The sequence below is a fragment of the Ictidomys tridecemlineatus genome, chromosome 6, assembly GCF_052094955.1.
Source record: "Ictidomys tridecemlineatus isolate mIctTri1 chromosome 6, mIctTri1.hap1, whole genome shotgun sequence".
Lineage (NCBI taxonomy): Eukaryota > Metazoa > Chordata > Mammalia > Rodentia > Sciuridae > Ictidomys > Ictidomys tridecemlineatus.
The window spans coordinates 109,735,749-109,749,039 of NC_135482.1; the positions used below are offsets into that span (position 1 = coordinate 109,735,749).

The following is a 13,291-nucleotide window of genomic DNA, read 5'->3' on the forward strand; positions in this document are numbered from 1 at the left end:
AAGGATAGGTCAATAATGACAAATATTGCAAAGTCAAAAAGAGAAGAGTTTGGCAAATAGGTAGCTGGAGAACACAGAAAGAAAAATCTGAGTGGACTTGTGAGGACAGAGATGAAGATGCAGTGAAGGAGTCACTGAGAGGAAAAGTGAAAATACTCTAAGTGTTGTTGGGAAAAGACAGCCATCTAGATAAAAAGAGTAGCCAGAGGGGAAAGCACAAGTCAAGAAGGGCTTTTTTTCCCCCCTTTTGGGTTGGGAAAGACTTGAGTATGTTTATATACTGAGGAGAAAAAGTTCATGTTAAGCAAACTTGAATAGGTAAAGATGCTTATTCCTGAAGAATAAGACATGGGGTTAGGGATATAATTCGGTGGTTAGATCAGTTGCCCAGCATATGTGAGGTCCTGAACTTAATCCCCAGCACTGCAACAACAGAAAAGGCAAGACACAATTAGATGTCATTAGCTATGTAGACGGGCAAGAAGGTAGTTCATGTATGAAAATTAGTATTCCTCCAGGAACTAGAAAGTAAATTACCTGTTGGGGGAAGAAGGCTAAGACAAGTTGTGGGCTACAGGAGAGTAGTAAAGGTATGGTACAGATGTGAGGGAGAGGAGAAAGAGAGAGATGAGTAAGAAAACTTCTGTATGATGATTGAGGTACAGCTGAATTTGTTTACCATCAACTCATTCTGTAATGCTGAGTGACCTTTCTAGAACAATGGTTCTCAATCAGGAGGGATTCTGGACATATACCTTCACCTCCACTCCCCAACCCCTGCCCCAGAAATACTTGGCAATGTCTGGAGACATCCTTTTTTTCCTTTCCCTACAGTACTTTGATTGAACTCAGGGCCTCACACATGCTAGGCAGACATTTTACCACTGTGCTACATCCCTAACCCTTTTTATAATTTTATTATTATTATTTGGTACTAAGGATTGAACCCAGGGGCACTTTAATCACAGAGCCACATTCCCAGCCCTTTTAAATATTTTATTTAGAGACAGGGTCTCACTAAGTTGCTTAGGGCCTCACTAAATTGCTGAGGCTGGCTTTGAATTCAACAATCCTCCTGCCTTAGTCTCCCAAGCTGCTGGGATTACAGGCATGTGCCCAGTTGTCCTTTTTTATTTTTTATTTTGAGACACCTTTTGCTAAGTTACCCAGGCTGGTCTCAAACTTGCAATCCTCTGGCCTCATCCTTGCAAGTCGCTGGGGTCACAGGCATGTACCATCACATGTGGCTATAGACATTCTTGATTGTCACAACTAAGGAAATTATGCTACTGATATCTAGTGGATAGAAGCCAGGGAACACACTAAATATCCTACTGGACAAAGAACAGCCTCCCCCAGGACAAAGAAATATCCAGGCCAGATGTCAGTAATGCCAAAGTTGAGAAATCCTGCTCCAGGAGAGTAGGTGGCAGAGAAATGGATTAAGGTGCAGTTGGGTTTCACTACGCAGGTGGAGCAAAAGAATAATCGCACAATTGTAGGTGGTACAGTTACTATGGAAACAATGCATGACAAGATTTAGGTTAGAAGAGAAGGACATGTCAGAAGCTGATATGCAGCACTTAGAAAACTGAAAAGTTAAGAAAACTATGGAGGGCACAAGGTTCTCCAAGCACTTAAAAAAAAAAAAAAAGCACCAGCAGCTATAGAATGAACAAAAAAGTTAAAGAGTAGTCAGAGTAGTCAAATGTAAAGGCTCCAGCCACCCTCCCACCTCAGTCATCCAAGTAACTAGGTACAGGTCTGCACCACCACATGAAGACATTATCTCTCTCTCTCTTTTTTACCTGTCCTTCACAGGCTTCTTTGTAGAACTCCAGCTTCTTCAATAGGTCCTCATTTTCTTCATCACAGTCAGCCATCTTCTTTTGATAATATTCCAGAAGCTCCTGAGAAGGGCACAGGACAGCCAGACGATCTCTGATTGAAGGCAAGGGAGTAGACTCCACTGAATCGGCCATTCTACTCCTCCTGGTGGAACCATTGATGCCAGAAGCAACACTGTATTTGGAGGCAATTTTTGGTCTATGAAATTAGAAAGGATGTATTTGTTAAATTCTCTAAACATTTATAAAGTCTTATAATGTTTAAATAAAAGGGACTTGTGTTCCAAAAGTGCTTACAATTAAGGTTTTTATATATATTGAAAGTGGTTAGTGAATAAACTTATAAATGTCTTCTAAGTGTCAATGGTTTAAAGCTAAATTCAAAAGATGTTAAAGACTATAGAGAGGGCTGGGGTTATGGCTGAGAGGTACAGAGCTTGCCTGGCATGTGTGAGGCCCTGGGTTCAATCCTCAGCACCACATATAAAAAAATAAAAGATCCATTGACAACTAAATATATATATATTTATAAAAAAATCACTACAAAATGGAATATAAAATTAGAAAAACACCTAATGACCAGGTGCAGTGGTGCATGTCTATAATCCCAGTGGCCTGGGAAACTGAGGCATGAGGAATGCAAGTTCAAAACCAGCCTCAACAACTTATAGAGGCCCTGAGCAACTTAACAAGGGCCTGTTACAAAAATAAAGAATAAAGTGGTCTGGGGATATAGATTCAGTGGTTAAGCAGCCCTGAGTTCAATCCTTGGTACCAAAAAAAAAAAAAAAAAAAAAAGAAAGACCACCTAGTAACAATTAGAAATTTATCAAGATATTTGGACACGATGGTACATCCCTGTAATCTCAGAGACTCAGGAGGCTGAGGTAGGAGGATCACAAATTTGAGGTCAGCCTCAGCAACTTGGCGAAGCCCTAAGCAACTCAGTGAGACCCCTGTCTCAAATAAAAATAAAGAGAGACTGGGATGTAGGTCAGTTGTATAGCACCCTGGCATTCAATTCCAGTACCACTGCCCACCAAAAGATTCATCAAGTCATACAGCAACAGGAACAACCACATAGATCCTAAACTCTAGCCTGAGCCTGAGCCAGGTGTAGTGGTACTTGCTTGTAATCCCAACAGCTTGGGAGGATGAGGCAGGAGGATCTCAAGTTTGAGACCAGTCTCAGCAACTTAGCCAAGCCCTAAGCAACTTAGTGAGACTGTTTCAAAATAAAAAAGAAAAAGGGCTGATGTGGCTTTGTAGTTAAGCATCCCAGGGTTCAATCACCCGCACCAAAAATAAAACCAAAAACCAAAAACCCACTCACAAAAAATAACTAAACTAGCATCTGAGACTTGAATTGTGCAGATTAGGACTAGATAATATGAATGTCCAGGAAGTTTTTGTTTATTTGTTTTTAGCAAACAAGAGACTTAAGCTATACAATGAAAGTTAGAAAACAAATGGTACAGAAAAAAAACACTCATTTGAAAATCAATCCAATTTGATTGTCTATAATTTACAACAAAACAAAGTGCACATCAGAGTGAATAAACTTTATACCAGAAGCCTACAGTTATATAGTTAATGAAATGTCGTTAATATACATGTTCACATCTAAGTAAGCGAGCACATACAGTAGACATTGACATTTATTCTTGGCTGGGGGTGTAAGTGTAGCTTAGTGGTAAAGACATGCACCTGAGTCTCTGGATTCAATCCTTCTTAACAAACAAACAAACAAAAAACACTCAACTTCATGAACAAAATACCTAATATCTTCTCAACCACTGAAGTTTTGGGGGGCTGGAGTTATAGCTCAATGGCAGACACAGCATATATTTGGTAAGCACAAGGCCTTGAGTTAGATCCACAGTAACACCACAAAAGGAGTTGGGGGGCTTGAAACAGAAATACTATTTTACTTAATGTTTCATATCTTCAAAGGTGGTTGCCTAATAACAACTCCCAGAAATAGGTTAATTGAACTAAAAGGTACTCCTGAGATTCAGCAGATGGGAGCTATCATACCAAGATGACGATGATGTGGCATATAGCAAATTGGTAGCAGAACCAGAATTAGAAGTTCCATGTTTATATACTGGTTGTTCCCTGTCATCCAGGATCTACTAGCAATGTGCCTAGCTCTCTCACACTAAATGAGTCCTGGTATTACCAGATAAAAGGGTTTTAAATCTAAATTCTGAACAAAATAGTGAAATGAGATCTATAATATAGCTCCAACTGAAATTTAGGAAGTACATTTCCCAAACCTTCTAGGTCCTATACTAACTTGAATTAAGGCTATGGAAGTCTTGAATTCTTATTTTAACAATTAAAAAATAAGTAAATATCTTACTTTCTGCAGACAGGGCTGTGTGTCGGGGTAAAGTTCATGCTGTCTTATTCACACCTATGAAATACACAAAAATTCATGATTAGAAGACATTAAGAATACTATAGGATATGGAGGTTGGTCCTCTCTCCAACATTATATTTGCCTCCTAAAGAGAATGTGATGCTTTTAAATGTAGTATTCTTTAAAGTAATTCCAACTCCTAAAATTTCATGCATTTTGAAGTATCATAAAGTACTCTTCCTTATTATTATTTTCAAATAAAATCAGAATGATATTGAATATTTGGGAGATAGCAAGAAAAGTCTCCTCGCCAGGCATGGAGGCACATACCTGTAATCCACGCTACTCAGGAGGCTAAGACAAGCTTGAAGCTAGTGTGGGCAACTTAGGAAGACCTTGTCTCAAAATAAAAAGGAATGAGGATATAGCTCAGAGGTAGAGTGCCCCTGGATTCAATCCCCAGTACTGGGGAAAAGAAACAAAACACAAAGTCTCCTTACTATCAATGTTACTGGCAGTAGTGGAAAACAAAAAACAAAAAAACAAAAACCCTACAATCCTCTCACTGAAATTACATAAGGAAGATGCAGAAAAGTTTTCTTTCTTTTTTCTGGTGACACTGGGGATCAAACCAAGGCCCTCACACATACTAGGTAAGTGCTGTACCAGTGAACTACTTTTCCAGCCCTTTTTATTTTTTATTTAGAGGCAGGGTCTCACTGAGTTGCTTAGGGCTTTGCTAAATTGTTGAGGCAGTCTTCAAACTTGTGATACTCCTGCCTCACTCTCCCAAACTACTGGGATTACAGGTACATGCCACTATGCCTGGCTTGTAGTGTATTTTCAACACAGTAGTTCTAGGGATTCTTTAAAGTACAAGTCAAAAACCAAAACCCCATCAGGCACAGTGGTACACACCTGTATTCCCAGCTGCTTGGGAGGCTGAGGCAGAAGGATTACAAATTCAAAGCCAGCTTCAGCATTTTACTGAGACCCTATCTCAAAATAAAAAATAAAAAAGGGCTATAATATAGCTCAGTGGTAAAGCATCCTTGGATTCAATCTCTAGTACCATGAAAAAACAAATAAATAAATAGAAATGATTAATTAATTTCCTTTAAACACATCTCTTTCCACCAACATCTCCAAATTGGGTTGATTTGCCTCCTGTCAAAAAATAATCCAGGGGCTGGGGATGTGGCTCAGCGGTAGTGCGCTCGCCTGGCATGCGTGTGGCCCGGGTTCGATCCTCAGCACCACGTACGAACAGATACGTCATGTCCGCTGAAAAAAACTAAAATAAATAAATAAATTATCTCTCTCTCTAAAAAAAAAAAAATAATAATAATAATAATAATCCAGGAAAACCAGGCATGGTGGTGCATACCTGTAATCCCAGTGGCTTGGCAGGCTGAGGCAAGAGGATCTCGAGTTCAAAGTCAGCCTCAGGAAAAGCAGCCCAGTGACACCCCGTCTCTAAATAAAATATAAGATAGGGCTGGGGATGTGGCCCTATGTTCAATCCCTGGTACCCCCACCCCTCAAAAAATCCAGAAAATAAAGTTATTGAATTGGTATAGTAGGATTATGGGAGATATCTTTTGTACGTATGTATGTATTTATTGGTACTAGAGAACCCAGGGGCACTTAATCACCGAGCCACCCTAGCCCTTTTTATTTTGAATACAGGGTCTTGCTAAGAAGTTGTTTATTTGAAAGCGCTGAACACCTTTTCTAAAAATATGGCTTTGTTATTGCAAGGATGGGCCCTGAAATCAGACTTAGAATTGTTTTTTGTTGTTGTTGTTTTTGTGGTGCTGGTGATTGAATCCAGGGCCCTAGTGCATTTGCAGCAAGCACTCTACCAACAGAGCTATATACCGAGACCCCAGACTTAGGTTTGAGTGAAAGCTTTGCCCCTTATTAGTTATGTATCGGAGGCACGTGATCATCTCTAAACCTCAGCTGCATGTCACAGGTAGGGTAAGGATTAAATGAAACAGCAAATAAATGGGTTGAGCACCATGTTTGACACATAAGAACTCAAAGCAGCCTACTATTACTGAAAATTTTACTCCCTTGCTTCAAATAGTTCTGTCTTTAAGTGTTTTTTCTTTTCTTTTTCTTTACCATTTCTCTATCCATTTCTTGAAGGACATCATTATTCCTACTGCTTTTTTCTCTATCATCTAAAATCTGACTTGGTCCAGGGTACAAGTACATATCTATAATCCCAGCTACTCTGGAGGCCAAGGAAGTTCAAGTTCAAGGCAGGCCTCAACATCTTAGTAAGACCCTGTCTCAAAGTAAAATTAATAAAGGGCTGTGGGTGTAGCTCAGTAGTACAGCACTTGTCTAACATATACAAGGTCCTGGATGTAATTCCCAGTAGAGCTTAAAAATTTTTTTTTTTTTTTAATTTTTAAACAAGGGCTGGGGACGTGGCTCAGAGTTAGAGTGTCCCTGTGTTCAATCCCCAGACTGAAAAATAAATATATAAATCTGACTTGGCAAATAATTCACAACTATCTGTTGAATATGAATAAATGACATCTCTTTTAAACTCCTGATCTGAATTCTCAATCATGTTCTGGAGATTTTCACCTATATTTCCCATTAGAGCTTAAAAAAAAGAACTAAAAGCAGAAATCACTCAGCTCATATTTCCCAAGCCTTTTCCACCCAATCATGCCCCTTCTGACTTTCCCATTAGTTACTAATTCAGCATTTCCAAACAACCTGGGTTTGGCAATTTAAATTCATCACTTGATTATTTTTCTTTCTTTCTTTTTTTGAGAAGGGGTCTTGCTATGTTGCTTAAACCAATCACAAACTTTTGGGCTCAAGCAATTCTCCTTAGTACCTGTCAGTACCTGGGACTGTAGGTTCATGCTACTTCACATAGTCACTACTTATCTTGAACCTCCCATAGAACCATATGAAAATTTTGTATATTTTTCTGGGCAACTGGAGAGGCTGAGGCAGGAGGATCACAAGTTCAAAGCCAGCCTCAGAAATTTAGCCAGGCCCTAAACAACTTAGTGAAATCTTGTCTCAAAAAAAAAAAAAAAAAAAAAAAGGGATGGGAATGTGGCTCAGTGGTTAAGTGCCCTTGGGTTCAATCCCTGTGTACAAAGAAAAAAGAAAATTTTGTATATTTTATCTTTACAATGATCATGCTAAGTCAGACCATCAAGATATTCTTTTTTTCATTCCAGTGTGGTGTATTGAACCCAGGGGGCTTTTTGCCACATCCCCAGCCCTATTTTGTATTTTATTTACTGACAGGGTCTCTTTGAGTTGCTTAGCGTCTTGCTTTTGCTGAGGCTGGCTTTGAACTTGCCACCAATCCTGGCTATTTATTTAATACTTTTTTTTAGTTGTAGATGGACACAGTACCTTTATTTATTTTTATATGGTGCTAAGGATTGAACCTAGTGCCTCATCTGTGGTAGACAAGTGCCTACCACTGAGCCAAAACCCCAACCCTCTTTTTATTTTGAGACAGGGTCTCACTAAATTGCCCAGGCTGGCCTTTTGATCCTTTTGCCTCAGCCTCCTGAGTTGCTAAGTGCACCACTTCACCTGATTAGAATCTCAAAACAGGATTGGGGATGTGGCTCAAGCGGCCTGGGTTCGATCCTCAGTACCACATACAAAGATGTTGTGTCCACCGAAAACTAAAAAAAAAATAAATATTATTATTATTAAAAATAAATATTAAAAAACTCCCTCTCTTAAAAAAAACAACAAAAAACTGCATAACATGGTAAAATATGGACAAGGTCAAGGACTTGCAATCTAACTGAAGACACAATAAACTGAATAAAAATTAAAAAAAAAAAAAAAAAAGAATCTCAAAACATTCTTACCAGGACCACTACAACAGTTTAACTGTTCTACCCACCCCTGTATAGGTCCTCTGAACCTTTTTTTTTTTTTTTTTGTACTTGGTACAGGGGATTGAACCCAGGTGTAGTCTACCACTATGCTCCATTTCCATCCCTTTTTATTTTTTGAGACAAGGTCTCACTAAGTTGCTTAGGGTCTTATTAAGTTGTGGAGGGTAGCCTTGAACTTAAGATCATCCTGGAAAATTCATTTTAAATACTATCTCCTCATTCTTTTCTGACTTTCTCCATCCAGAATGTTCTAACTGCAAAATAAATTAACTTGAAATTCTTAAAAACAAACAAACCCAAACAAACACTGGAGGGCTGTGGCTCAGCGGTAGACTGTTTGCCTAGCACGTGTAAGGCGCTGGGTTCGATCCTCAGTGCCACATAAAAATAAGTAAAATAAAGGTATTGTGTTCAACTACAACTAAAATTTTAAAAAAAATCAGCGGAGTTTTTGTATATGTATCTTTTATTATTTGCAGTGCTGGGGATCCAACCAGGGCCTCGCGCACTCTAACACTACACCCGCCAACCCGATACTTACTATTTTATTTACACCCACCACAACTCTGTTAGGTAGTTTTACTTTTCCTTATTTTACAAATGAGGAGACAGATTTGGTCTAGCATGGGGTGAGGGATACCGGAACCCATTTCCGGTACCTTCAAATCAAAATTCCTTTTTTCACTTCATCGCGTCCTAGACCCTCGCTGCCGCAGCTCCCCGGGGCGGCAGAGCCGCGGGTCTCTCCTTGGCAGATAGTAACTTTGCTTTTCCAGCCCCCAGCTCGTCTAAGTATCCCCAGGTTCCAGGACCCTGTTCCTCCCTTCCGCACTGCTTCCACAGTTAACTTCTTCCTTACTGGGTCTTCTTCTCAAAGCCTCCTATCTAAACCCTCTTCCTCCTAAACCTGAAACCCCCAGACTCACCACACACTAAGCCGGCGCGTGGGAACTCAACTGAAAAACAAAAGTCAAAATCAGCGGAGCCACTGAGCTTTCAAGAATCCGTCCAATCACCCGCGAGTTTACACGACCCTTTGGATTGCGCACCAATAAGAAGGCTGGTCCTACGCAGAAGCACAGCTCATCCCGTCTGGCCTCTCACCGCGCCAAAGTCGCCGGGAAATGTAGTTTGGCTTCTGCACGTAGCCCTAGGCCAGGAGTACATAGCTCCCCATACAGCAATTCCCTGTCACAAAACGCTGGTTCTGGAAGCTATCGGTTTAAGCTTCTATTGTTGTTCGGAGGATTGAACCCAAGGCATTTAAACATTGAGCTACAGCCTCAGTCCTTTTTATTTCGTGGTGGTGGTGGTGACGGTGGTGGTTGGAGGGCGGAGGGCATTAATGGTCTCACTAAATTGCCTGGGGCCTTGCTAAATTCCTGAGCTAGCTTGGAGCTTGCGATTTTCCTACCTCAGCCTCCCAGGTCACGGGGAGTACAGGTTGCGCTTGCCTCCGGCTCCGGTTTAAACTTTCGTCCAACAACTTTGCTCTTCTGAAGAATGTTGCATAAATGCCATGCATAATCATGGAATTGCTTACAGGAAAAAGCCATCATGTCTTGTTACTATGGTGTAATTAACAAGCTTGTCTCAAGAATGTGAAGAGTAAAAAAAGTTTCTCAGGGCTAGGATTGTGGTTCAGTGGTAGCGCTCTTGCCTAGCCTGTGTGAGGCACTGGGTTTGATTCTCAGCACCGCATATAAATAAGTAAGTAAACTTTTAAAAATATCTTCTTAAAAAGTTTCTCCTTCAATAACCTGGTAGCATAGAGCCAGGATAGGACCTAGAGTTCAATTTCTCCACTCAGGGCATTATATATTTAAATGTTATGTTACTGTTTGTCTGATAGCAGATATTGCTTCTTTTACAAAATGAATATGTGGGGCTGGAGTGGTGGCTTAGAGGTGGAGTGCTCGCATAGGATGCATGAGGTGCTGGGTTTGATCCTTCGCGCCACATAAAAACAAACTAATGTATCCACCTAAAACTAAAGATACATACTTAAATAAATATATTAAAAAATAAAAAAGAATATGCTGTTTAGGAACATTGCAGCTGGTTCCTTTCCTCCCCTCCCATACATACATATATATATATATATATATATATATATATATATATATATTTTTTTTTTTTTGTAGATGAACTTTTATTTTTATGTGGTACTAAGAATCGAATCCAGTGCCTCATACATGTTATGCGAGTGCTCTACCACTCATCCACAACCCCAGCTCCTCTTTTTAAAAAATAATTTTATTTGCTTATTTGTATTTGGTGCTAAGGATCAAACCCAGTCCCTCACACAGCTCTGCCACTGAGCTACAGTCCCAGCCCATTGCTTCCTCTTCTTGAGAGTTGTGGGAAATGGACTTAAGTCATGTAAGTTCAAAACTCAATTATGGTCTCTTTTTTCTTTTTTTCCAGGAGAGTCAGAAAGAGGAGTAGGGGAAAGACAATTTAATCCCAGACTTAACAGTTATGACTATGGAAAGGCTGAGACTTCACTGGAATAAGTCCTAAGGATATCTAAATGGCACTTGCTATCTTCTCCCAACCCTGTTTCTCACCACCCCTCTTGTAATTTTCTCTGTTAGTAACACAGGATCTTGTGTATGCTAACACTTGGTAGGCCTTGCTAAGCTCTATCACTGAGCTACATGCTCAGCCCAAAAAGTGCTTTTTTCAGTGCTATGGATCAAACACATAATAGACTAATGTTCCACAATGGAGCTACACCTCCAGTTTCAAAAAGGCAATTTTTTCCTTTTTTCAGTACTGGGATTGAACCCAGGGGAGCTCTGCCAGTGAGCTCCATCCCCAATCCATTTCATTTTTGAGACAGGGTCTTTAAGCCTCTCCAGTCACTGGTATTACATGTGGGCTCCAATGCACCAGCTCAAAGATTTTTTTTTTTTTAAAGCACAATTCTCTGCATACTCCTAATCATAGATACCATGGAATACAGAATGAAGTCCAGGTAATAATGTGGCATTCAAAGACTGCCACAATTGGACCCTGCTTGTCTCTATTATAAATTATTGACTACATTTACTGAACATAGCATGCATTTTTCAGCTTTTGCTCACATTCTTCTTTTGATCTGGGTTAGTCCTTTCCATAAATCTTCATCCATAAAGTTCCTACCAAGGCCAACTCAAATATCATCACTTACATAACATTGATTTATTTCCCTAATTGGAAGAATCCCTTATGATCCAATATTCATTTAGCAATCTAGCCCAGAACTACAGGGCTCAAGCCATCTTTCTGCTTCCCAAGTAGCTGGGACTATAGAAACATACAATTGTACCCAGCTAAAATAATATATACTTACTTGCTTGTGCTTATTGTTTTGTTTCCCTCACTACTAGAATGTGAGCTCTGCGAGAACAGATATTTGATCCTTTTTTTGGTTCACTATCATATATCCATCATTTTGAAGAGTACCTAACATATAGCAGATGCTCAATAAACGTTGAATGAATGTATAACTCCTCCCTACATGTGTACTGACCCCCTAATAGATTGCTTTTCTTCCATTCTATATCTAAGTTAATGCATCACGCATGCCTAAAATCCAAGTAGCTTGGGAGGCTGAGATAGGAGGATCCAGCCTTAGCAATTTAGCGAGGCCATAAGCAACTCAGTGAGACCCTGTCTCTTAATAAAAATTTAAAAAGGGCTGGGGGACTGTGGGAAAAAATAACTACTAATATATATACAGCATTAAATTTAAAAAAAATTTTTTTTAGGGGACTGGGGATGTGGCTCAAACGGTAGCGTGCTCGCCTGGCATGTGCAGGGCACTAGGTTCGATCCTCAGCACCACATACAAATAAAATAAAGATGTTGTGTCCATCGAAAACTAAAAAAAGAACAATAAATAAATATTAAAAAATTCTCTTTCTCTCTTTACAATTTTTTTTTTTAGTTGTAGATGGATACAATATTTTTATTTATTTATTTATTTTTACATGGTGCTGACGATTGAACCCAGTGCCTCACATGTGAGGTAAGTGCTCAACCACTGAGCTACAACCCTACAGTGTTGAAATTTAAATGCTTAAATATTTAATAAATAAGATCTGTGGTTGAGACTATTCCTTGGCAAGGTTATTTAATTTTTCTTTCTTCCCTTTACAGTGGGTCTCTTCTAACTCTCCCATCTTTTATCATGCTAATTCAAACTCTAGAGTCACAATTCTTTGTCAATTAAGAATAAATAATAGTATAAACAATAGTTTTTAAAGTGTGACCCAGAGATTCCAGACTTTTTTGTCCCCAAAGCATTTTCTGAATGTCTTGAGGTCAAAATTATTTTAATAGTTCACACTAAGATGTTACTTGCCTTTTCCACTGTTAACGTTTGCACTGATGGTACAAAAGCAACAATGGGTAAAATTCTGGTCCCTCAGATAATGCTAAGTTAGAATAAATGTGGTAGTGACACCAAACTAAACTAGTAGTCATTGTCTAGGTAAAGGGGCATATTACCACTAAGCTCCATTTCTTTCTTTTTTTTTTGAGAGAGAGAGAGAATTTTTTAATATTTATTTTTTAGTTTTAGGTGCAACATCTTTATTTTTATTTTTATGTGGTGCTGAGGATGGAACCCAGCGCCCCCGCGCATGCCAGGCGAGCGAGCTACCGCTTGAGCCACATCCCCAGCCCACTGAGCTCCATTTCTAATCCTTTTTATTTTATTGTATTTTTTGAGAATGGTCTCGCTAAGTCATTTAGGGCCTCACTAAATTGCTGAGGCTATCTTGGAACTTGCAGTCCTCCTACTCCAGCCTCCTGAGTTGCTGGGATTATAGGCATCCATCACTGTGCTTGGCTGTTATGTCTTTGAATAGCCTTTGTGCTGAAATAGGAAATTCACATAAAGTGCTTCTATTGCATACAGAAATACAGTTTTTTTTTCCCAAGGAAAAGCACATACCAGCTGAACTAGCCACTTTTTTCATAGAACACAGAGGTATAACAATCGATGATTATTCAGACTTAGGAATGTGACAGTCATTTTGTTGAAATGGAAACAATTGATACTATTTGTTGGCAATGACAATATTTGAACTTTCAAGTGAAAATTATAACTTTAGAAAACTTGTTTCTGACATCTTGAGTTTGACAGCTTTCTAATTGTATCATGTTATCAATGGTGATATTTTTGT

At 39.3% G+C, this 13,291-nt stretch overlaps 1 protein-coding gene across 7 annotated transcripts in view; it reads right to left on the minus strand.

Annotated features, from left to right (window-relative positions):
* Ccdc77 (coiled-coil domain containing 77) overlaps positions 1–13,291 on the minus strand; it is a 49,021-nt gene that overhangs the window by 28,990 nt on the left and 6,740 nt on the right. The window contains exons 1-4 of one of the 7 annotated variants that reach the window (XM_078015513.1): positions 9,041–9,114; positions 7,798–7,892; positions 4,213–4,266; positions 1,809–2,046 (exon numbers count right to left, since the gene is read on the minus strand). In XM_078015513.1, the coding sequence (XP_077871639.1) occupies positions 1,809–2,046; positions 4,213–4,250 (276 nt within the window). In that variant the 5' untranslated portion in view covers positions 4,251–4,266; positions 7,798–7,892; positions 9,041–9,114. Of the gene's footprint in view, positions 1–1,808; positions 2,047–4,212; positions 4,267–5,599; positions 5,698–7,797; positions 7,893–9,040; positions 9,156–13,291 lie in introns of those variants that run through there. The other 6 variants (XM_021732148.3, XM_005333965.5, XM_078015515.1 and 3 more) reach the window with 6 other exon arrangements.